The sequence below is a fragment of the Thalia democratica genome, chromosome 3, assembly GCF_965202585.1.
Source record: "Thalia democratica chromosome 3, ktThaDemo2.hap1.1, whole genome shotgun sequence".
In the NCBI taxonomy this organism is placed as follows: Eukaryota; Metazoa; Chordata; class Thaliacea; order Salpida; family Salpidae; genus Thalia; species Thalia democratica.
In genome coordinates this window covers 55,211,137-55,238,278 of record NC_139167.1, presented here as the reverse complement: position 1 = coordinate 55,238,278, position 27,142 = coordinate 55,211,137, and the positions used below count along the sequence as shown (strand labels likewise).

Here is a 27,142-nt window from a genome sequence, read left to right as displayed (position 1 = left end):
TTTTTATAAAGTGAGAAAGTCCCCAGTCTGGTTTTAATTAGAAGCAATATAAAAAAACAGCCATTATAGTAAGTATATTTGGGGGTCCGATTGTACATGTTCCGGAATTCCCAGTTTTTTGCTGACTTTCGACTTTCAACTTTAAAACTTTCAACAAATTGTTCCTAGTAACAACAAAATAATATAAACAAAAATAAAAAACAAGAAGTATTAACTAGTCATCCTAGTAACAACAGAGTGATATAATGAAAAATTAAAAAATAAACACTAATCAAACAAATATAAATGTGAGATTGACCCTCATACTATTTATCTTCTATACAAGATTGTACATTTATATTTTTAAGCTATGATTAAATAGAAAATTTTATCATAGCTTTGTTTATTTTCAGATTTTGTTTAGAATTAAAAATATCCAACAACTTCATTAAATTTATTATTGAAATTAAAGAAAATTTTCCAGATGGTATTTCAAATAATGATTTTGAAAAATTATTGTTAAAAAATAATGAATCTTTTCTTTTTATAAAAAAAATAGTTAAAAATCTTGAAAATACACATCATTTAGATTTTACTAAAGATTATTCATTTTTCCTTCACCAGGACTCAACAAATAGTTTACCTAGTACACATGGTGGTCATGTTTCAGGTCCATTAAAATTGGTTAAAAAAGGGATGGTACCAAATTTTCCAACCTCTTCTAAAGTTTTTGAACCACTGAATATTCTGGGTAAGAGGGTTCTAGGTACATCAAATAGTCAAATAAATTTCCCAGGGCCAATTTTGGTTAAGAAAGGGTTGGTACCAAATTTAGTCAACTCTTTTAATGTCTTTGAGCCACTGAATGCTTTAGGTAGGAGCGGTCTAGGTCCATTTAAAATAAAAGTCTCAGGTCCAAATTAAGTAGGTACAAGCTATTTGTTGAGTCCTTATTTTTAAATCTGATTCAAATAGAATGTGACCTGTATTTGCTGCACTCAAAAATTTTGCTGCACTCTATTTTATTTCTTATATTTATTTGTTAAAAATAAAAACAAATTTTGATTTTTGTTAGTATTTTAGAATTTAAAAATATTTTTGTAGAGTTTTAAATAGTTTTAGTTAGATATTTGGTGGTTTAAAGTTGCAACAGCTGATTGTGAGTTCACATTGGTGGCAGTGACCACACAATTGGATTGTTGATGTATTTTTTGTTTCAGTGTCGGCATATACTTGCTTGGGAATTTAATCTTCATGATTTTCCCACGCTTTGTGGTTTTAATGTTGAGTTTATAACCTTGTGGGTGTTTGCCAAATGACGTGTCACCAAGGGATTTTTATTTCATTCAAATAGATAGTTTTTTTTTTGGTTAGTTTAATGTTAATTTTAAAGGGGAAGGTAGAATTACAGGTGATGACAACTCACTTCAAAATACGTTTATCGTTGTAGAAGGAACAATGAGACTGATGTCTTTCTACCAAAATTCTATTTTGACTTTTAGTTCTGGGCTTAATGATTTTCCCACACTTAGTAGATTTTAATTTTGAAATTTTAACCAAGGATTATCTACAGAATAACGTTCCCACCATGGGATTTTTCAAAAAAAAGTAATAACTTGCACCATATTTTATACTTCAATGTTTTTCAGATTTATACTAATTAATTGTAGTATAAAACAAATGGACATGACTAAAACACCAAAGCAAGTCGAGGAATACAGAGTACAGTCAGCATTTGTAATCACAATTTGGCAGGGAGACTATAGAAGCAAATCTTTGACCATCTCTATGGTCGCTCCTCCTTGTAGCAGCGAAACAACTAAAGTACAAAAGACTAAAAAAGGATGTTTGTCATCTAAAATTTTAAGAATTATAATTTTGTTTATTTATGTTTTATTTTGAAAAACTTACTAAGTTGTAGTTCATCAAATATTTATAAAAAAAATTTATAGTTATTTTTCTGAACAAATGAACAGTTGAGATTACTTAACAAAATTTTTCATTCATTTTGTAAATACAATTTTGTTTTAACATAATTTTAATCAAAACAATGGTCTTGATTAATTTTAATTTAATCAAAAAATTATATTTATTTGAAAAGACTATGCATGTTATATATTTTCTATAAATTTTTCTCGTACACTTGATTAATAACTTACAATATTTAATAAAATTTTTTGTCTTAATTTTTAAACTTGTAAAGCAAGCTTTTCTTATGGTCATAGAGTAGTCTAACATTTATTTAATATAAAATAATAATAGTTATAATATGCAAAATTCAACTATAAACTACAGCGCATATTTATTTAACTGAAAAGATTTTCTGTATTTTTTTAATATGAATTACTTTTTTTTTAAGTTATTATGTTTGTGATTTTTGTTATATTTTTTCTTGAATTGGAGTACTACATTTTTTCCTTAATTTAAAGTTGGATGGTATTAACTCTATTAGAACCTATTGAGTTCACTAGCTTTGATCGCTCATAAACCAAAAGTTACTTTGAATTTTCTTAAGTTTTTAAAAACTTCTGGTAGCTAAGTTGAAACTCTTAAAATTTGATAAACTATTGGTGGATCCCCCACCCCTACTGTTTTAATTTAAAAAATATGATTCATATTTTTAAAGGGTACTTTTCAACCTTGTTACATTTTTATGTTAAACAAAACCGAATTGTATAATAGACTCATAGAATTAAAAAATATTATCAAATATTTTATAAATTTTCCAGTAAACTAATTTAAGGGCATAGGGGGACTACATTTTTTTTTCAAATTTTGTCTTTTTTTGTTTATAATCAGATAATATACTTTTTACACTTTACCGCTTGTTGGATTAAAAATAGCTAAGAAGATATAAGGGACCAAAGTTAGATTCAGAGTAGTTTTTTATAAATTTTAAACAACTTGTTAGAAACAGACTTATAATTTTTTTTTTAATAATAAATATTTTTTTTTAATAATTTCTATCATAAAATTTTTAATGCCATTTTGTTTTAAACAAAGAAAATTAAAAATTTAAATTATGAGCTAAAATCACTGATAAAATTTTAAACTAGTAATAAGTTGACTTATTTTATGATTATTATTGTTTTTTATCTTAATAATATTGTTATTTATATATTTTTACTATTTATTTATTTTTTTTTCAAAAAGGAAAAAGTTATTTACTATTTTCAGTGTTTTTTTGTGGTTGTTTACATTATTATTTTGGTATAGTCAAACTCATATATTTATACATTTATTCAAGTTTGTAAAAAAAAAAATAAAAATGATATATTTGTTTTATACTATTTTTTAGTTTAATTTTTTTTTTATGAAAACACCTTTATTTTACTTTTTTTTAAGTATTTCAGCTTTATTTTTAATATTATTTTTTTAAATGTTATAGCTTTAATTTACTGTTAATTATTTTTCGATAATTTAAAATAAGTTGGTAGTAGAGTCGAAATTCTTAAACAAACATAAAAAAAATAAAAACATCAATTATTTTTATTTTATTTTATTTTTTTCTTTTTGAGAAAATTATTAAATGTTGGTTGTAAAGTTTAATAGTCTCATTTTTCATAGAGCTCTTCGTTTTAGAGTTTAAATTTCTTTTTCATTTTTAGCTCATTTTAATTTTTATTAAGTTTGGATATGCAACTCGATGACCGAGAGGTATTTTTGCTATCCATGTCATTAAACCAAAAAAATTATTGATCAAATTTTAACCAAGTTTGTTCTAAAATACATTTCATGATATTTTAAATTATATTGCCTTTAAAATGAAGGACGAGATAGGTTTTCAATGAATTTGTTTTATTTATGAGAAAATTGCCCTTAAAATTTTAAATTCTATATGGTTGTATCCGAATTATTTTACAAAAATTGTTATATCTCAAAAGTAATTAGTTATTAGTTTTAAAAAAACTATCTTATAGTATATAACTTAAGCTTTGAAATGTAAGGCTTATTTATTTATTTAAAATGTTAGAACCCCTTATGCCTATAACATTTAAAAAATTTAATAATTTATATTTGCTAGTTACTTCTTTCAAAATTAATGTTATAAATTTTTCATGTTAACAAAAAACTAGCTTTTGGAAAAAGGAAGACAAAATTTTAACCTTTTACAATGTAAATCGATCGATAACCATTGATCTTGGTGTCAAAATTCCAAAAAAAAAACCGGTTAGGAGTATTTAAAAATTAAATGCTTTTCTTTCTATCAAGCTGCAAGCTATAAATTAAAAATTTTAATCATTATACAATTATTACGGCCAAAATGAAACCTAAACTTTTCCTTTTATTAATATATTAAAATAAACTTAATATAAAGTTGTTTATGTAAAAAATATATAGTATAGTCATAGTGTAAAAAGTGTAAATGTTAAGTATATTTTAAGTATTATAACGATTTTAAAAATAATTAAAACAAATTTTACAAATTCTATAAAAAAATACTAAAAATTTGTAGTTTTATGATAATTTAGATGTTCAATAGTTAGCCTGGCTTGTATTTTTATATGCTTAAGTTGACTTGGCTATTTATTTCATAAACTATACAGTTTTAGTTATAGAAAATAAGTAAAATAATAATAAAAGTCTAAATTTTATTAAATTTCAGACTGTATATTAAATTTTAAGATTTTTGTTTAAATTACTACAAACTTGATTTAATTAGCTTTATAATTAAAAATAAATTTAATCTTAATTCTTAAGTTCTTACTATAAAAAAGTATTTATTGATGAAAATCGATTTTATAACGTAAATACCAATAATTTTAATTTCTAAACGTCAGTTTATATCTTTAATAGAAATGTTAAGTCTATGTTATAATATTTGCTTTAAAAAATTATCGTTGATTTAAAATTTGTTTGTCAATTGCAATTTTACTTTAAAACTAAAATATAATTTTTACTCATCCTTATTATCTGATCAAACTATTAATATATAATTTTGTTTAGTTATATATATATTTTTTTAGTTTAAGTTAAACTTATTTTAAAAATTTAACCCTAATAAAATAGTAAATACTTTTGTATCATAGTATGAACTTGATATAAGTGAAATATGCAAACTGAGTGTACTATCGGTTTGTATATTTAACCTTTCGAATTTATTTTTTTTCTCGGTAGATAAGCGGTTTTCAGATTAGATTTTGCAATATGATGATAAAAATTGCAATAGATAATAATTATTTTTTTGTCTCTGATTGTTCAGTTATAATTTACTATTTAAACATTTGAAGTTTTGTCACTGATTTGAATTTTTTGAGCTTGTTTTGTCCCTGAAATTATATTTTAATCAACTTATGATAATAGGGGATTTCCGGAATTTATACAAAATGACTCTATATTTGGTGTATCTCGTATCTTTACGATCTCTCGTATCTTTACGCAGTTTTTCTGTGGACACAATGTGCGTAAATATGCGAGAGGTTACTGTAGCTGTAAAAATAGCACCCTAAGGTTCATTGCCTAATGACCATAGATGTGATTTTTTAGCTAAGCTTTTGTTTTAGGGAGTTTTTATAACTTGAAACTAATTCAAAAACATTTACTATTTACCATGCAAAATTTTATTTAGATGTGATGGTCAGGATAGCATGATAACTTGCAAATTGTAGGCATAATGTAGCAAATTGTTTGCACAATTATTGAATCAGCTATTTTCTTTTTAAGATTTTTTATTTATTCAATCCCTTACCCCTAACCCACCTTACCCAAAAATATTAAAATTAATTCAAATAGTTTTAATGATAAAAATTTACATAAAAAAAAACTTTTTTATGCTGTCTCTACAAAAATTAATTACTACATTATACTTATGATTGCACAATTCTCAAGCTACTCGTTGGTCACAAGGTTTTGACCTCATATGACTCAGCAGAGAGTAATCAAAGCAATCAGACCATACAAGTTGATTACTAGTGTAAAAATAGATTTTAACAACAAATTAGATCATTTACACCTAGATCATACCTACAATTTGGTAAGCATGTTCTTATGTGTAGTTCAAAACATAAGTCTCACTTTTCCCTCTACAACGATAACAATTTTACAAGTCATGCAAGTAAGTTCCATTATCTCTAATTCTACTACTCCTTAAAAATATATTACACCAAATTGAAAAATATCTATTTTAAGTGAAAAATCCTTGTTGACACATTATTTGACAAACGCTCACAAGGTTGATTCTTAACACTAAAAATCAAACTTTATAATAAATAGAGTAGTTCACAATAAAACTTATCTTAGTCCAGTGATTCTAAAATTTGTGTTGTTTGCAGTTAAATAGTAAAATTTGATTCTAATAATCATAAAAACTAGGAAACCATAGCATTTACAACTATTAAGTTTACAAAAACCTAAACATAGTATTCACGTATATGCATTTGAAAAGTACACTTGGGTGTAATTTTAATGATTAAAGATTGTATAAACTGAATAAACTACTAGCATGAAGTTTTCGTGATATTTGATATCAAAATAATTAGATATTCTATAAAACCTAATACAAAACATTCAATTCTAAATTAAAAAAGTCGATACTTATACTTTTTTGACAACATTTAAACTTTGTATTTAAGTTCTTAAAGGTATTATTTAAAATGAGTAATTTTTAAATTTTTGCTATTTGGCCGCTTTTTATCAGCAGTGACATTTCTAATACAGTGATTTTTCATTGTATGTTAAAATGTTTATACACAGCTTCATACATTAGAATTTTAAAAAAGTCGATACTTAAACTTTTCTGACAACATTGAAACTTTGTATTTAAGTTCTTAAAGGTGTTATTTAAATTAAGTATTTCTTAATTTTTGTTATTTGACTGATATTTATGAGCAGTGATATTTCTAATACAATACATTTTAACTAAAACTTTCTTCGTTGGATTAAAACTTTTCATTTTAGTATACTAAGTTTGACATGTTTTTAGCTATTTTTTAGCCGTTTAGATGTAATAATTTAATAAAACTACTTAAATCACATCTACTATAATATTTATTCTTAAGAAAATTAGAAGGCCTAATTAAGCGATTTAACTTTTTAAAGCAGTTTATGTTGCTTTGCTTTGCATACTGCACCCCGTGACTTCACTGATAACATCTATCAAAATTTAGACTAAATATAAGTAAACTGAAAAGTAAGTAAACTAGGTTTAAAACACATTGGTGTTAAACTTTAACAAAGTTTTTTATTTTACCTTACAAAAGATATAAGTATTTTACTATTTTATTGCTAAATTGAAAAAAAAAAAGAAAAAATTAATAATGAAATTTGAAAATATTTGGTTAATAAAAATGAATTTTTGTGAGAAGTTGTGAAGAGTTTTAAGCTTGGTTTGAAAAATCATCATATTTCTCCATTATTTATTGTTTTAATTTCTATGAAAAGTTTTTATTAACAACTGTAATTTCTTTGTTTTATTTTTTTATTTAGTTTAAAGATGTGTATAACCAAAGTTGCTATAAACATAATTGTAATTACTTTATATGCTTTTCGTTTGTTTAACAATAATATTTTTAAATTAGGTAAAACTTTTTATTTTTCCAAGAAACACTAGTTTTGCCAAACATATCATGAATTACAAAAATTCATTTTTATATAACAAATATTTTCAAATTTCATTATTAGTTTTTTCTTTTTTTTCTTTAATTTAGCAATAAAATAATAAAATACTTGTATCTTATGTATGGTAAAATAAAAAACTTTGTTAAAGTTTAACACCAATGTTTTTTAAACCTAGTTTACTTACTTTTCAGTTTACTTATATTTAGTATAAACTTTGATAGATGTTATCAGTGAAGTCACGGGGTGCAGTATGCAGTGCAAATTAACATAAACTGCGTTTAAAAGTTAAATCGCTTAATTAGGCTTTCTAATTTTCTTAAGAATAAACATTATAGTAGATGTGATTTAAGTAGTTTCATTAAATTACTACATCTAAACGGCTAAAAAATAGCTAAAAACATGTCAAACTTAGTATACTAAAATGAAAAGTTTTAATCCAACGAAGAAAGTTTTAGTTAAAATGTATTATATTAGAAATATCACTGCTCATAAATATCAGTCAAATAACAAAAATTAAGAAATGAAAAATTAAAATAATACCTTTAAGAACTTAAATATAAAGTTTCAATGTTGTCAGAAAAGTATAAGTATTGACTTTTTTTTAAATTTTTATGTATGAAGCTGTGTATAAACATTTTAACGTACAATGAAAAATCACTGTATTAAAAATGTCACTGCTGATAAAAAACGGTCAAATAGCAAAAATTATAAATACTCATTTTGAATAATACCTTTAAGAACTTGAATATAAAGTTTAAATGTTGTCAGAAAAGTTTAAGTATCGACTTTTTTTTAAATTTTTATGTATGAAGCTGTGTATAAACATTTTAACGTACAATGAAAAATCACTGTATTAAAAATGTTACTGCTGATAAAAAACGGTCAAATAGCAAAAATTAAAAAATATTCAATATAAATAATACCTTTAAGAACTTAAATACAAAGTTTCAATGTTTTCAGAAAAGTATAAGTATCGACTTTTTTTAAATTTAGAATTGAATGTTTTGTATTAGGTTTTATAGAAAATCTAATTTTTTTGATATCGAATATCACAAAAACTTCATGCTAGTGAATAAACTTCAAATAATAAAATTCTAAAAGTATTTTCACTAATTGTCTGTATATAATTTCAAATTAACTTTTTGTATACAACAAAATACACTAACTGTTTTTTTGTGGTCTAATCTTAAATATACAACTAATAAAATTAATGTACATAATAGTTTGTAGAACAGATGTTTACAATCATTACAAAGGTATACTAAAAGTGTATGTAACATACAAGTAAAAGTTAGTGTGTTAGAAAAAATCATTTTACCATATTAACTTTTCCAGAAATCATTTAAGAAACTTTTATTTATGTATTTTACAGTATTGGTGTTAAATACTTGTTGATTTTTTTAAAGTTTTAAATTGTTGCAGTTATTTTCTTTACGGTTAACATAAGTTAGAAAAAGGAAAGAAACTGTTATAAAATTTACTTTACCATACTGATTTATTATTATATTATTATTATTATTATTATATTGTTTATTATGCAATGTTGGACTCAGGCATCAAAACCTGAGCCACTTAAACAGGACACACAAAAAGAGAAAAAGAAAATTAACTTATATTCAAAACTTTAAGATAAATTATATACATATATATAAACACAACTTAAATGAAAAAACAAAGTTAAACACAATATGATATACAAATGAACTAAATAAAAAATTCAATTCAAAAAATTTAAACTTATATATTACTTAGTACACACAATAAAGAAGTTTGTCTAAAATCATCGCTTATAAAACAACATTCATAATTACAAAATAAATAAGTAAACTGTTAGTTTGTAGGGGGGAGGCGTAGGGAAACAAATATTTTTTCTTTTGTTTTTAGTGGAAAATTAGTGAATTTTACTGGTATTTATTGTATTTAAATCAAATCTTTTTAGCTTTAAACGAAATTATTCTACCCTCTCACAAGATACTATTTAGTATACGATTTAGATTAATACTTTTACTAAAATTTCATTAATATATATTGAAATAAGGATTTTTGTACTTTATAAAGTTATTGTTAAATTAAAACTAGATTAATTTATATTTTTATTGTTTTAGATTACAAATACATATGTTAAACAATAGTTTTCGATTGTCAAAGTTCAAGACTTTTAAGAACAATCTCATTAAAGCTGGTTGACTTTGTTCTTAAGTGTATAGACTTATAAGGTAGACAAGTACATAAAAAAGGTTCGTAAACAGCATTGTTTAATTTTAAAATAAACTTGTATATGATGCATATGATAGATAAAGAAAAAAACTGTGTGGATCTTGAATAATGGTCTGGAAATGATAAAACACTATAATTCGAGGAGGTTTGCTGGCTCAAAAAAACAATAATTTGATCAAAAAGAACGAAACGAAACAATGGATTCTAGTCCTGTTGAACAACAGAAGACTACTGTAAAGGTTTATACAATAAGTTTTAGCTTAAAAATTTGAGCACATATTTGCTAATTTAAGTTGTTATAGATATCAGTTAAATATCCAATAAACTTCTTAATATTAAGAGGATGTAAAACTTAGATGAGAAATGTTTATGTTTAATAATCTTTATTTCACTATTAATTAATCAAAATAGATATTGTTGATTTTGTTGTGGTAGGACACATTAAACTTAATAAAGTTAATGTACTTCTTAAAAGAGCTGTTAGATGCAAACATAAATAATGTAAAAGTTAGTAACAAAAAATAACAAAACTAGTAGTATGTTGTTAGAAAGTTACTGCTTAAAAATCTTGCAAAAAATACATTTTAAATAAATCAGTGTATTTTAACTGTTCAAGTTTTTTTATTTAAAAGAAACCTTAATACAAAAAGCTCTTCATCTGTTTAGTTTCAATTAATACATTAACAGCAACTAAACTAGAGTTTTTTAAGTTTGTAATTTACTATTTAAGTGATTAATTTTATCTTTCTATTTAGTTTTTTAAAAGCATTGTATGATATTATTATAATAATTATTGTTTAGCATCCTGTATTTAAAAAATATTTTTCTTTTATAATTGTTATTTAAAACATTTCTCAATGAGTTTAAAGAATAAAAAATAAAAATGTATTAAAAAAGAAAGTTCAAACTTCAGTTTTGAAGTTTAAGGAATTGAAGAACTTAAGCTGGGCTTAAAAAAGATTAGATTTTTCATGAATATTTAAGTACTTTCTAGGAATTTCTAGATTTTTCTATAAGTTTCTAGAAGTTTTAATGATGATATATATAAGGGTTGCTACTCACTTATACACTCAGTGTAGTCAAGATTACTCAAGATGTGTTTAAGTTTTTTTAACTTTAGGATATTATAATTTTTTAAACTCTGGCTGACTTAAGATATAATTGTATGTTTCTTTGATAACTGAAAATAATTTAAGATTTTTTAAAACTCTCAGGACAGATTTTTTAGATCATAAATGAAATTTAATAGAACTTTTTTGTACCTTTGTAAGAAAAAGTTACTTGAATCCTTCCAATTAAGTTATTTTATATAATGCCATTCTACAAGTTGTTAAACTCTTTTTTTTTATAGTTATATTAGAAACATTGGATTTAGTTAACAAAGTTACCAGTACCTGATTGACATTTTTAAAGCTGTTTTAAAAACTCAAGCTTGTTTGATTTTTTTTCAAAGTTCAGGCTGTATATAACACTTCTCAAAACCTATTTCTAGGTTTTCTATAGGTTTCTGTAAATTTTATTCTTGGTATATATTAGGGTTGCCACTCAAGATACTCTCTAAACTCAAAATAACTTGATATTTTTGAAAGTCTCATGAAATAACAAAATATTATGTTTTTTTTTTATTCAGGCTGAATTGTGATAGTTTTGTTTTTTATATAAACCCAGGGTAGTTATAAGATTTTTAAAAAGTCTCAGGCCAAATTTCTTAATTATTAAATTAGGTTTTATTGAACTTTTTTCTACTATTTCAGGAAAATAAACTTAAATCCTTCCAATGAAATTTTTTATTAAATGGTATTCTACTCATTATGGAAAAAATTATTTTTTCAAAAAAGTTACACAAGAAACATGTGATATACTTAAAGAAATTATTAGTACCTGTTTCATATTTTTAAGCCTGTTTTTAAATCTTGTTTAAAGTTTTGTTCAAAAAGCAGGCTATATATAATATTTCTCCTAATGTTGAAATATTTTCAAGCTATATCTAGATTTTTCCATAAGTCTCTGTTAGTTTTAATGATGATATATATAAGGGTTGCCACTCACTTAGGATACTCAGTATACTCAAGTTCACTCAAGATATTTTGAATTTTTTTTAAATCTCAGGGTATTAGAATTTTTTTTTTATCTAGCTGACTTAATATAGTTTTGTTTTTTATAATTAACTCAGGGTAGTTTTAAGATGTTAAAAAGGTCTCAGGACATATTCTTTAGATCATAAATAAAATTTAATTGAACTTTTTAGTACCTTGGTAGGAAAAAATTACTTAATTCTTTCAAATTAAAATATTTTATAAATGATAATCTACTAAATTTTAAACTTATGAAAAAATGTTTGTTCTTAAGAGTCACATAAGATTAAGAAACACTGTTTGTTAGTCAAGAAATTATCAGTACATGTTTGATATTTTTAAGGCTATTTTTAAATCTCAAGGTTGTTTGAAGTTTTGTACAAAATTCAGGCTAAATATAACATTTCTCCAAACATGTATTTTCAAGCTATTTCTAGTTTTTTCTAGAAGTTTCTAGAAGTATTAATGATGGTATATATTAGGGTTGCTACTCACTTAGGATACTCTGTATACTCAAAATAACTCTATACATTTTTAAATTTTTGAAAATCTCAGGATATAACAGGATGTTCTTATAGTTTTTCTTTATTGTTTGTAAATTATTTTCTTTATTAAAGTTTGATTAACAGTATTTCATCTGTACTTTGGCTTTTACTGAAAAAAATTAATTAGGCTGTGTTTTTTCTCTCAAAGAGTAGTAACTTCAATTAAATCTAAAAAAGCACTATAAAGCTACTAAGCTTTGTTAAGTGAAAATAAATATATATTTATTAGAACAAGTTAGAAGGTTAAATCAGAATTATTTTAACAGTAAAACTATGTAAGCAGATGGTTTCAAATAAAGGCAGTTGTGACTAAGAGAGTTTGGAGTTACAGCTTAAGATGTAAAACTGATTTAAAGTATAAGTAACTTATAAAACCAAGTACAGTAAAGTATTTAAATATTGAATGAATAATTAATGCTAAAAGTTTTTAAAAATGTTAAGATGGGTAAAGTGACATTTATTAAGATATTTAATATTATTATATTCTTTCTGTATTTTGTTTTCATTTCTCAGAGGTAAAAAAAACAAAAAAATCCATAACACCATAAGCTTTATTTTTTATTTTTACCAGTTGATATTGTTGTCTGTGTGGTTTAAAAGAATAAATATTTTTATATTTGTTATGTGGGTTATAAATTGCATGTGTGTATTTTTGAGAGCATTTAAAGTAAATTGTATCTGTTTTATAATGACCTGTAAAAATCAAAAGCTGTTGATGTTAGTCTTTTAAAAGCTTAATACTCATACAGATAATGATTGCATATAAAAAAATACCTTTATATAGGATAATGCTTAATGTTTTTTTGTAGAATGTTATTAAAATCTAGTTTTCTATCTATTTTTACTATTTAGCTCGAACTAATTAGCCAATTTTGATATAGGTATAGCTTAGAACATTATTATCTATTATTATATTATATCATTATTATCCATTATATTTTTCTTTCAGATCTAGTTAAAATTCATCCAGTAAACAAAAAAACAAAAGTAAGCTAGTTAAATATTTTACTGCTAAAAAGTTTTGGTTTAGTACTTTAGTAATTTTCCAGAAATAAGGTTTTCAGTTTTTAAAGATATAAATATTAAATAGTACAACTACTTACAGGGTTGCCAAAAATACTGTATCTCTAGAAAAACCTAGAGTTTGATAGTTTAAGCTAAAAAACCTGGAACAATCTGTATCTGGAATTTTGAACAATCACTACCAAAAAAAAAAACCAGGAATACCTGGAATTTGAATAGTTGTTTAGATGTTAAGTAGAGAAGTTTCAATTTGACACAAAAATTTAATCATATAGATAAAATTTTTTGTCATCATCAAAAGCTTTTAAAAAAAAATAAATTAAAAATAGCTTATAGTATCCTTTCAATGTTCTATTTAACACAGTTTTTTACCTTGAACTTAACTTTAAACTAAAAATAGGCCCAAAAAAGTGTATTTTTGAAAACCTGGAGAAAAATTTTCAAAACCTGGAGAAAATTTGCTAAAAACCTGTACTTATCCAGCTGGATATAGTTAATCAAATGAATATATTTATCTAGTATTTAATTTGAGATAAAACATAAAAGTTTTATAATTACTAATCAAAATATTTTATATTTTTTAGTGTCCAACATAGAAGATACAGAAACTTTTGCCTTCCAGGCAGAAATTGCCCAATTGATGAGTCTCATCATCAACACTTTTTACAGCAACAAGGAAATTTTCCTTAGAGAACTTATCTCCAACTCTTCTGATGTTTGTTATTCATTTAGTTTTATAAATGACTAAATTTTTTTAGCAAGAAATGTGTAAATCATTTAGTTTAAATAAGTATGACAAGTTAACAAATTTTTTCAGAATAAAACTTTAAATATGGTTTTTTACAAATCAAAAAACCTCAGTTTATATGTAATTTAAAATTTAAAAAAAAATTCAAATTGAATATATAAAAAACAACAGGCTTTATTAAGCATACTAAAATAAGGAAGCTATACTAATTTGTTATAAGATAACAAAAATACCTATCTAGTATAATTTATCTAAGAATTTTTTTATTCATATGATAATTTTTTTTAAATGAAAATAAACACAACTTTTTATGACAAATTTTACAGGCTCTTGACAAGATCAGGTATGAGAGTCTCACGGATGCCAGCAAGTTAGACTCTGGTAAGGAGTTGAAGATTGAGGTGATTCCAGACAAGGAGAACCAGACCATCACTTTGATTGACACGGGTATTGGTATGACCAAGTCTGACTTGATCAACAACCTTGGTACAATTGCCAAATCTGGAACCAAGGCTTTCATGGAAGCTCTCAATGTAAGTTTCATTTAAATATTCATTGAAATTACTAAGAAACTAATCTATTTAATTAATTTTCAATTTTGTTTTAAAAGAACATTAAAACTAAGTTATTTAAGTTTATATTTAGTTTTAGTAAAAAATATTAATTTGTCAGTAAACATAAAGTAATGCACAAATAATATTACAGTCAGGAGCTGATATTTCAATGATTGGTCAGTTTGGTGTGGGTTTCTACTCTGCTTTCCTGGTGGCCAACAAGGTTCAGGTTATTTCTAAGAACAACGACGATGAACTCTACTGCTGGGAATCTTCAGCCGGAGGTTCCTTCACCATCAGGGAATGCGAAGACGATCTTACCAGAGGAACCAAAATCATCCTTCACATCAAAGAAGATCAGGAGGAGTACCTTGAGGAGAAGAAGCTGAAAGACATCGTGAAGAAGCATTCCCAGTTCATCGGCTACCCGATCATCATGCACGTTGAAAAGGAGAGGGAAATTGAAGTGAGCGACGACGAAGAAGAAGAGGTGCAGGAGGAAGGAGCTGGAGATGATCAGCCCAAAGTGGAAGATCTCGACGAGAACGAAGAGTCAGAATCTGCTGATAAGAAGAAAAAGACAAAAAAAATCAAGGTACTTAATTAATATCATATAGTAAATTTTTTGCTTCTTATTATTCTAAGAAGAATAACATTTTATACATAAAGTTTATTGTAGTTCCAATCAATATTCTTAAATTCTCACAAAGTTTAATATAATTAATTTTTATTGTCTTGATAAGTTTAAATACGAATAATTCATCAAATTTAATACAAAAAATTCTAACAAATGTTTTCTTAACGTGGCATTTTATATTACAATTCGTTATAACTACCTCATTTTAAAATAACCACATCACTTTTATAATACCTTATTATGTAACAGGAGAAATACATTGATCAAGAGGAACTCAATAAGACCAAACCTCTTTGGACTCGCAACCCTGCCGATATTTCAGGTTATGAGTATGGAGAATTTTACAAGAGTCTGACCAACGACTGGGAAGATCATCTTGCTGTGAAGGTTAGTTATAATTATTTTATTAAACTCAAGATAATTATACAAAAAACATAAAACTGCAATGATGATGTTTCCACGTTCGCAGTTTCCACTGAATACTTTTTGTAAATGACAGCGAAAATCTTCCTTGGATGTCTGAGCAGTTTCTAGTTGAATTAAAATAAATAAAAAAAAATTAAATTTAGTTAAACACTCTCTTCTTTTAACAGCACTTCTCAGTGGAAGGACAACTCGAGTTCCGTGCTCTTCTGTTTGTGCCAAAACGCGCGCCAATGGATCTTTTCGAGAACAAAAACAGCAAGAACAACATCAAATTGTACGTTCGTAGGGTATTCATCATGGACAATTGTGAAGAACTCATTCCTGAATACCTCAGTTAGTTTCTAATAAAAGTTGTTACATAGTATTTATCTAAAATAAATATGGTAAGTAAAAATTTAAATAGTTAGATTAATGTTTAAATTGACTTTATACATTAAATTGGAAGGAAATTTAAGACTTAAAATATAATTTTGTAAATTATTCTCAAAATTATAAACTCAATTAAAATTGTTTTGACGCATATATTACGAAACAGAGTTTTGTAAGATACTTTATTTTAACAATTTAATTCCTACAGACTTCGTCAAGGGTGTTGTCGATAGCGAAGATCTTCCTTTGAACATCTCAAGAGAGACTCTTCAGCAATCTAAGATTTTGAAGGTCATCCGCAAGAACATTGTGAAGAAATGTATGGAATTGTTCACTGAGATCAGCGAAGACCAGGAACAATTCAAGAAATTTTACGAGCATTTCGGAAAGAACTTGAAGTTGGGAATCCACGAGGATTCGCAAAACAGGAAGAAATTGTCAGGATTCCTCAGATACCACTCTTCTCAAACAAGTTTGTATTTGTTACTTATTGATTATTCTTTGCTGTTTTTCTTTCAGTAATTTGATTGTTCATTAAAATTTTAAAAAGTTATGTAATACGAAACTTGAAATCAAATAATTAATAACACAAGTTTTAAAAGTTTTTTAAATGCGTGCAACATCAAGTAGAAATAATAAAACTCTCTCTTTTTACAGCTGAAGAGATGACGTCACTAGCTGATTACGTCACGAGGATGAAGGAGAATCAGAAGGACATCTATTACATCACCGGTGAATCGAAAGAACAAGTTCAAAACTCTGTCTTTGTCGAAAGAGTTGTCAAGAGAGGATTCGAGGTAGCTACTAAATAATAACTTAAAAATAAAAAAAAATAATAAAATGAATAAAGTTATTTATTAAGTTTAACAAAATTTCAAAAAATAACATAAGTAGCATTAGCATTTCAAAATAAAAATCATAAACAAACCAATTGTATTAAATAAATGATACCAATTTAGGTTCTCTACATGACGAAGCCAATTGATGAGTATTGCGTGCAGCAGTTGAAAGAATATGAAGGCAAGAATCTTGTCAGCATCACAAAAGAAGGACTCGAACTGCCAGAAGATGAAGAAGAGAAGAAAAAATTCGAAGAAGCCACAAAGAAGTTCGAGCCTCTCTGCACCGTCATGAAGGAAATCTTGGACAAAAAAGTCGAAAAGGTTAGTTATCGGTATTCACTTTTAATCAGTTTATTACAATGATAGTAAATTTAAATACTTTTTAAAGTATTAAAGCGTAACTTTTACGACTTTTAAATTATAATTAAATAAATATATTGATATTTAAAAAAAACTGGTGGCTACACCATCAGATCATAAAAGTAAAATTAAAATAGAAATCGTTATTTGAAGTAATTTAAAGCTAATACTGATTGTTTAAAGAAAATTTACCAGAAGTTAAAAAGCGATATTTGAAATAGTATTATGGCAATCTACTTACTCATTTTTATATTTTCATTTCCTCATAGTAGTAAAATTTCCTCATATTTTCATTTCCTCAACATTGTTGATGATGGCCGAAATAAATATTGGCTAAAACTGATCAAACGAGCGCAGACTACAATCTCACAACAAGCTGACAATGTCTGAGACGTTGAGCTGTGAATGATATGGCTGTGTCATTTTTTCAACTTTACCCACAAACGTTCGCTTCAGTGCTTAGTACTTAAGCCCGCTTGTTTAAGATCACAATAGCGGTTTCTCGCGACTATTCCTGCCTGATGAGTCCTAATAAGGACGAAACCGGTCGTAGGATTGTCTCGGATGCTGTTGTTGTTGATCTTGCGGTAAAGTTCATTGTTTATTATTATATATACTCATACAGGGTTGCCACTCGGTCAGGAAAAGTCAGGAAAAATTTGAAAAAATTACAAAAGTCAGGAAAAAATGGGGGGTTTTGAAAAAAAGTCAGTAAAAGTCAGGAAATTTGATAAAAATAAAATATCAGATTTTGTCAGTTTAAATTTACAAAATTCCTTGTTTTCCAAAGCCTTCAAATGGTAAAAGTCAATTAAAAGTCCTTTAAAGTCAGAAAAAAATTCCAAAATTTTCCTAGAAATTTACAAAAATATTTAATTTTATTTCCAATGCCTTCAAGCTCGTATAAATTAGTAAAATATCCTTTATTAAACTCCAAAAATTTTCTATTAAATATTGAACAAGTACCCTACTTGAACAAGCAGATTTTGTAAGCTTTTTAGTTTTGATGATCTGTAGCAAGGACACTTCCATAGTGAAACTGTGATATATACACAAAAGTTTATCTAGCATAATTTTAGAATCAAAGAGTTTTTTGATTAAGTAAACAATTGAGTTCTTTATAACTAAGCAGTTAGTTTAGTATTTTATGTAACAAGTTAGTGTGTATACTTTACCTCTTTTTAATTTTTCCAAATTTGTTTAAATTTATAAAATAAGTTATAAGAGAGGTATATGCAAAGATTAAGTTTACTTATTATTTGTATTTTTTGTAGAGTAACTCAAGTTTTTAAATTAAATAAGAGTATATCTATTTGTTACAAATTTTATACTAGTTTAGTATTAGATGAAGAGGTTGAAGTGCTAATAAAAAAACTAAGAAAATAAATTTTAGTACATACATTTAAAAAAAACAGTATTTGATTAAGTTCTTTATTGTTTTAATGTTTTAACTGTAAAAGTTCGTTATTGTTTAAAGGTTTGAGTTGTGAAAGTTCGTTATTAATTCAAGGTTTTAATTGTAAAAGTTCGTTATTGTTTAAAGGTTTGAGTTGTGAAAGTTCGTTATTAATTCAAGGTTTTAATTGTAAAAGTTCGTTATATGTCGTTTCGTTTATTTAGATACATTTATACCTGGAAATTGTAAAAAATTGTGTTCTTTATTGTTTTAAGGTTTCAACTGTAAAAACTTGTTATTGTTTCAAGATTTTAATTGGGAAAGTTCGTTATTAATTCAAGGTTTAAATTGTAAAAGTTCCTTATATGTTGTTCGTTTACCTAGATACATTTATGCTAGGGTTTGCTAAAAAAATGTTTATTTTTTCAGACAAGCTGTGTTTATAAGGTAATAATACAAGTATTTTGTTGATAGAGCTGTTTATTACAAACATCAATCATACACAGATGGTTTAAGTGATTTACTGGAAGTTTGATGATAGAATTCAGCAAAAAACTGTTGTTTTTAACCTGTATAAAAATTAGATTGGAAGCTTTATATAGTTTAAAGTGTTAGATTATGTATTTTAAAATAAGTTTAATTTAAGAGTTGGATTTAGAAAAGTCAGGAAAATTTTGGTAAAAAGTCAGGAAAAGTCAGGAAATTTTTCTCAGCTTGATGAGTGGCAACCATGCTCATAGTCTTTAAAATTATTTTCCTATTCTTCACAGGTGTTGGTATCTAACCGTCTCGTGCAATCGCCTTGCTGCATTGTTACGTCACAACACGGATATTCGGCCAACATGGAACGGATCATGAGGGCTCAGGCGTTGAAAGATTCAAGCTCGATGGCGTACATGGCAGCGAAGAAGAATTTGGAAATAAATCACGATCATCCCATCATGGAACAGTTGAGAGTGAAGGTTGAAGCTGACAAGAACGACAAGTTTGTTTATTATATATTTTTTTCAATACTCTAAACATGAATTGCTGCTCATTTTAAGTGATTTCAAAACTTTTTAAAATCTGTTCATCATAGACTTCTAAACAAAAAGTAAGCGTATGTGTGTAGTTTATCATAAAAGCATATATTCATTACCAAAATTTATTAAAAAGATTTTTGCTTGATAATTTATTACTGTTGTTTTAGTATATAACTAAGGTACTTTTAAGTTTATTGATATATTGTTAATAAATCAATAACAGATCAGTGAAAGACTTGGTGATGCTTTTGTTCGAAACTTCACTTCTCGCATCCGGATTTTCACTGCAACATCCTTCAAAACACGCTTCTTCAGTTCACAGGATGATCCAACTCGGTCTTGGTAAGACAATTTTGATAATTATATAAAAAAAATTACGAGACGTAATCGAAGTCTTTTCAAATTCTTTTCTCTCTCTTTTTTAAATGCTAGTGTTTAGTATGTTAACAGGTTTTACGTTTTACTATGGAGGAGTTTAGGTTTAATATTTAGGAGTATTATTTATATACAATAAACTATCTAAGCTCGTTTATTTGTGCGTGTTTGTTGAGTTTCATCATTAAAATTTTCTTTAGGAATTGACATGGAGGTGGAGGAAACTGAAGAAGAAGTCGAGATGCCACCACTGGAGGGAGACGCCGAGGAAGACGCCGGCCGCATGGAAGAAGTCGATTAAAAGCTTCAAATTTTATCCGCTCGATGGCGTTGCAGAGTCTTATAACGTTTTTGCTACTTTAATTCCATTGAGCACATGTTTTTTTAGGATAATTACTTTATGTATTTTAGGAAATTTGAAACTTAGTTAGTATTTATAAATATGTTGATATTTTTAAACTTTCGTTTTCTTTCTTCAATAAACTTGCTAGCTAAATGAAAATGTTTATATTAATTTTTTTAACCTTAGATATGTATGGCTTTTAATTCCTAGCATTTACCAAACAGTTTTTACGGTTATGAAGTAAGTATGTGCATGTTGACTGATCTACTAATTATTCTTACTTAAAATAATGCAGTAATTCACTAATTTAATTAGAATTTCCTTTTATCCTGCGAAAAAGTGATGTGTTAAATTTTAGTTTGGCATTTATATAGTTGAAGAATTTCCCTTGTTTTATAAAAAAAAACACAACACATATTAAACACTTATGCTATGTGAAAATAACTGAAAGAACAATTGACGTAAAATTTTTAGATTTAGTTTAACAACCTTATATTGTTAGAAATAAATTAAATGCTTATATATATTTTACTTAACTCTATAAATAGCGTTGTTTAAATAACTTCAGTTGTTGTTATTTTTCGAATACAATATACTAAATCAGTGATTTTTAATCTGGGGATAAATTTCTTTGTTTTAGGGGGTATATTTTCTTTATTACAAGTTATGTAAACTAATGTTTATTAAGTGTCTTTTTAATTTGTAAGATAGTATTTGACTATATATTTTATAGTTAAATAAATTTGTTGAATTTTACATTTTTTAAGTCTAATATTCAAAAAAATATAGTTTCTTTTTTTCAAATAGGGGTAAACTACAGTCCAAAAAAGGGTGAAACATGAAAAAAAGTTAAGAACCGCTGTACTAAATGGTTTTTAAATTTTAACAGCTTTCTCATAAAACTGATAAACAGGCTGGTTTACTAAACCTAACTACGTATTAAACCATAAGTTTTTTATGTGATATTTTATTTAGTTAAAATCAAAACTTAATTTTCAGTTAAGCATTAAAACCCATTACTTCAGTAATATATTGAAAAGTAATATTTTCATAAATAAGTTTTTTTTCTAATGTAACCTAAACATATTACAACGTTAACAAGCAACGCTATACAACAATAAATGTGTAGATTTGATGAGTAATTTTTTCTGCTGGTTTTTTGATAACTTGAATAAGTTCTAAAAAAAAATTATATAATTCTTTAGTATTTTAATATTGATAACGTAAGATGGAAAATATGTTTACTTATTTATTATAAAAAGCATAATTATTTAATGTTAGGTAATTAGTTTTGATAGGTCAACTAGGCTTTGAAATTCCATACTAATTATAAAATAAATAACTTTGCCTTCTTTTAATAAAGCGATTAACATAGACTAACAATTGTGTTTTTAGATGCTATAAATATTATGGTGTTAATTAAATTATGTTTTTAAACCATAGAAAAAACAAAAAAGTAAGTTAAAAAGCATTTTAAACTAAGCGCTTCATCTAATAAAAGTTTACTGACTGATATTTTAAACAACATAGAATTTAGTTTACTTGTAAGGTTGTCCGAAACTATTTACACAATTTTGGTTTGTAACTTATTATTATCCTACAACACATATGAATTAAAATATTTTACAACCTGTTTTACAACTTATAAAAGTATTTTATTTAGACAAAACTAATCTTCTGAACAGAATAAATTTAAGAAACACTAAGTATGTAATATCAACCGAACAAACATAATTATCCAAGCAACAAGTGTCTGTTAAGTTTTTTATTAAAATTTATAATATAAGCTAAGTAAAACTTCATTTTCTGTAACACTGCACAAAAATAAACTAATTTCTGGATGTCCTAAAGTAGCACAATTTAAAATCATTTTTATTTTTGATAAGTTATTTTTTACTCTTTCAACTTAGATGGGAATAGTATACAAAAGAAAGTTTAAATGAAACAAGCAATGTTTAAATTTAGTATAAATTTTACTAAATTAGTCTACAAAACAATAATGGTAAATATATTATTGTACTGTACGCAAACTTGTATGTCTAATCCACTAATTTTCACTTAATTTTTTTTTGGTTACTTACTGCAAGGTTATTATTTACTGTATTCTCGTAGACATACTAGCAGTTTGAAGTTTTACTTCTATTTTCTGTCTTCAAAAGTTATAGAATTATGAATAAACGTTCATGTTGGATTTATTGAGTTTTGTTAATTTAATGTAAGTCTTTAAGTTTTAAATTAGCTAAAATGATGGAACTGCGTTACAGAGCTTTTTAAGTTTGTTTAAAGTTATAATCAAACTTGCATAATGTCTGATAGCAAATACCTACACAAATACTCCAGTATGAAATTTTAAAATTAAAACAAAATTTTTATTCAGAATTTAGAACTATTTATGTATGGAATTCTGACAAATCTAGTTGTAAATGTTAACTTTTGAATGCTCCCATTAAGACTGATATTTTTTATTTGGACCTGGTATTTTAAAATTAAAGTACCTGTAAAAATAACTATTACATAAGTAATAGCTTAAGTAATATATTTCAGAAAACAAATGCATATATTTAGCATTAGCTCTGTGCTAGTTAAAAGGATAAAATATTTGTATGACCGTAAACAGTACCCAATATACTTGGTTGAAATACGTTTTGATAGCAAAATAAATTTTTGTAAATTTATTTATTAAAAATGCATAAACTCTGCATAATTTTAGTTTTTACTGCACAGAAAGTTTAAGATTTTACAAGCATTTTAGTTTCATTATGTTTACTATAATTTTTTACCCTCATACTTTGATTTTTTTTTGCTTGATTTTATTTAAAGTTTTTTTTTTGTATTCTTTAACAAAGTTACACTTATACAAGATAGATCTTATTTAAGTTTAATTAACTTATTGATATAGTCTAGTCCTAGTGTACAAAAATTTTGTTTTATTCATACTTTCTTTTGTGTTCTTTAATAAAATATTAAAATTTACCTCTTAAAAATCATCTGATGCAGATGAAGAATTTAAATTTAAGATAGCACAGGTTTGGTGATAAACTAATATTGAATAAAAATAATACTTAAATACTTTAAAAAAGATTAGTTTGAACTGAAGATTCCTTATAACCATTAAAGAAACAGGTAGGGTGGTAACAAACAGTTTTACTCAACTCATTGTAAACTTGTCTACTTTCTTATTAATTTTTTTTTTCTTAAAAATTTATTTGATTTTACTAACATATATTATTTTGCTTTAGTTGAAACACATTTAATTTTATACACAATGTTGTTACATATTGATAACAATTGCAAAACAGACTGTAATTATCCTAGTGCTACTAGTTTTGTAAATAATAGTTAAGCAATAACTATAAAATTATACAAAATTAACTTAATAATTTTATTTGTATTTTAAAGTTTATATTTTTATTGCTTTTAAGTTAAAAAAAGCTAAAAATATTATTTGAAAAAGAAGTTAGTCTACTTTGATAATAAAAATTATTATGATTTTTTTAAGTATAGCTTGAAAGATTATTTCATCAAAGTCTGTTTAGGTCTTGGTTTTCCAAGGAAGAAGATTTTAGCTATCAGGGGCATAAGAAACTAATGAATAGACAATTGGAAAAGGGATGACTATTATTTAAATTTCTCCAAAACAGGAGACTATAAAAATAAGTAAAGAAAACACTGGTTTAGAAAATGCCTGTAGATATAATATATTAAATACACAAAAAAAAACATAGTAAGTTCGATGAAGTACAGTTTAGTTTTACATTAGATCAATTTCATAATTTTTTCAAACAGTTTTTGTTCTCGAAAAAAAATAAATGCAAGATACCAAAGAGAACTGATCAAAAAGGCTCCTTTAACCTAAAATTCATAATCTGTAGTTATCCTCTGTTGTTAAAATAATTTTTTAATTAACTTTCAACACTTAAAATAATTTTAATACTTTGTATGTTCAACATTAAGTGTTTTTACAAAAAAAAACAATTTAAAACAAAATTAATTATTTTGTATATCTAAATATTTTCAGTTATTAGTCTTTTTTAAACTTTTTTACGGGTAACACAGACTCCAGAAACATAGCTTTGAACCGCCCTTCAAAAAGATTCAAAATCTAATATTTAAGAACTTTTTTCATTATAAAAAAAGGTTTAAATTACTGTTTTATGCTTCATAGTAATAAGTATATTAAATAGAATCGAAAAAGAAGAAATGTTCAAGACATTTGGTAGAAGGACCTGGTGTACAAAAAGGTCTCTCAGTCATTGATTCATACGTTTTAGTTATACAAGTTTGAGCAAATTAGTTTTTGTTCAATAATCTTACCTACACCACTAGAAAAAATCAATCAAAAAAACAACAAGTACTAACCATTGTTAATTAAAACGTGAACTTGAGCGAATAATTTAGCATTATTTGTTTAGTTTAGTATAAAATTAAATGACACTCGATTCTCAGTTTTAAATATAAAAACAATGTGTAAAATAATAATAGAACATATATTATAATTAGTGATGTACCGGACTCACTATCCGGGTCCGGCCGAATCCTAATTTGAAAAAAAAAGTCCGGATCCGGGTCCGGCCGGATCCTAACAGAGATCCGGCCGGTTCGGATCTAGTTAGTAAAAAAGAGCATACAGAAAAGAATTTTTTCAAAAACAAACCCTGTGTAAATTAAAAGGAGCCATTTTTGTCAGAAAATTAAACACCTACCGTGATTGGCTCATTTCGTACACGTGACTAATATACATTTGTTTACATTTAAACTATGAAACAAACATTTCAGAAATGCAACTCTTTACCTCTGTTGTAAAATTAAAAAATTTACTACCAAATTGTCAACCTTATGGCTAGCTGTTCTACTGATTATTTGATTAAAGTAATTTTAGACTCAGGCTAGTTTATACTCACTCTAGCTAGTTTTTTTTTTTTGACTTAAACAGTGGCAACCCTGCTAGTTTGAAAATTTTTGGGAATTTTTGAAAATCTAAGGCTGCCTCAGGCTAGTTTAGTTTTTTAGATTTTGAATGAGTTTGAGATGATCCAGTTTTCAATATTTTGTGATTTTCTAGTTAGTTTTGTTCAAGAACTTGATTTTAATTGATTTTAGATTGGTAAGGCTATAAGGGGGTCCACCTTGATTTTTCAAAGTTGATCTTATTTGATAGAATTTAACCTTAGCTACCAGATATTTTTTACAGCTTAACAAAATTCAAAGTAGTTTTCGAGATACAAGGGGTCAAAGCCGGCCAGCTCAATAGCTTCCTTATGCAAACTAAAAAGTCGAAAAAAAAACCATTTCATTAAAAATCTATCTCTTTCTCCCAGTTTTCCTCCCTTATTCAAATTTTCACAGTTAACTCTATTAAATTTTTATCATTTTAGTGTAGAATTTTTTTTTATTTTTAGAAAAAGTCCCTTTTTTTCAAAAAAGGTTTTTTTTTTTTTTGAATTTTAGACCTTAAATTTGTAAATTTCAATTATTTGAAATTCCAACACTCAAAAGCTTTTAAAATGTGTAAGAAATATTTTTCTAAAAATTTGAGGTACCTAGCTTAAAAAACCTAGGAGGAAATAGATTTTTAGTGAAATGGATATTTCCGCGTTTTTAGCTTGCGCCTTCCATTAGGTCCCTATGGAACTCCTCGGCTTTGACCGCTTATATATCAAAAGCTACTTTGAGTTTTGTAAAGCTATAAAAATCATCTGGTAGCTAAGATAGTATTCTATTAGATAAGATCAACTTGTAAAAAAAGTGTTTAACCCCCCTATAGCCTTAATTGTAAACATTACTTAAAATGTTCAACCTTGTGGCTAGCTGTTCTACCGATTATTAGCTTACATAAATTATTATTTTGGTTTTCAAAATCTCATTCTGACTCAGGAAAGTTTATAATCACTCAGGTTAGTTTTTTTTGAATCAAAGAGTAACAACCCTGATATTTGCTAAAATTAGGTGATATTCTGGTTGCCAAAAATCATGGAAAGCTTATAAGTTTAGCAAAAAAGATATTTTAGTGTTTTTTATTGTTCTTTCAATTAGAAGTTTTTTTTTACTGTTCTATCAATTTCAAGTTTTTCTTTTGTTCTTTCAATCTTAATAAAATTTAAATGTAAATATTGTTCAGAAAATTAGCAAACATACCAGCTACTATTTTTAACTGTTAATCTTTACTAGACCTTAATAACATATCATAAACTTTCTTATTATTTAATCATTTTAGCAGCACATCTATATGTTTTAGTCTAATTTTTTTCAAATGATAATTTTTACAATTCAAAAGTATATAGTTAGATATAACACATAAAAGATAAACTTCACTCAATTATACTTAGTTAGTAGTTAGTTATATATATATATATTTTGCATTATCGTACATAGTAGTTTCTATAATACTTACATTACAAATAACTTAGAGTATTAAGAATCCGGATCCGGCCGGATTTTAATTTGTAAAAAATATCCGGGTCCGGTTCCGGCCGGATCTTAATTTAAAAAAAAAAATCCGGATCCGGTTCCCGCCGGATTCTAATTTGAAAAAAAAGTCCGGATCCGGGTCCGGCCGGATTCTAATTTGAAAAAAAAGTCCGGGACCGGGTCCGGTACACCACTAATTTTAATATATATTATAATAAAAGAATACTTACAATACAGAGTTGTTATTCAGGCTAGTAAAAATATTT

At 25.7% G+C, this 27,142-nt stretch overlaps 1 protein-coding gene across 1 annotated transcript; it reads left to right on the top strand.

Moving 5' to 3' along the window:
• The first annotated feature begins 1,665 nt into the window (after positions 1-1,665).
• LOC145832430 (heat shock cognate protein HSP 90-beta-like) lies at positions 1,666-20,457 on the top strand. Its single transcript, XM_082939745.1, has 12 exons — positions 1,666-1,825; positions 13,981-14,111; positions 14,471-14,677; positions 14,850-15,293; positions 15,585-15,722; positions 15,929-16,094; positions 16,339-16,602; positions 16,788-16,927; positions 17,090-17,293; positions 19,499-19,713; positions 19,974-20,092; positions 20,326-20,457. Exons 1-12 carry the CDS (start codon positions 1,666-1,668, stop codon positions 20,424-20,426), a joined length of 2,289 nt encoding a protein of 762 aa, XP_082795871.1. The 3' UTR covers positions 20,427-20,457.
• The last annotated feature ends 6,685 nt before the right edge of the window (positions 20,458-27,142 follow it).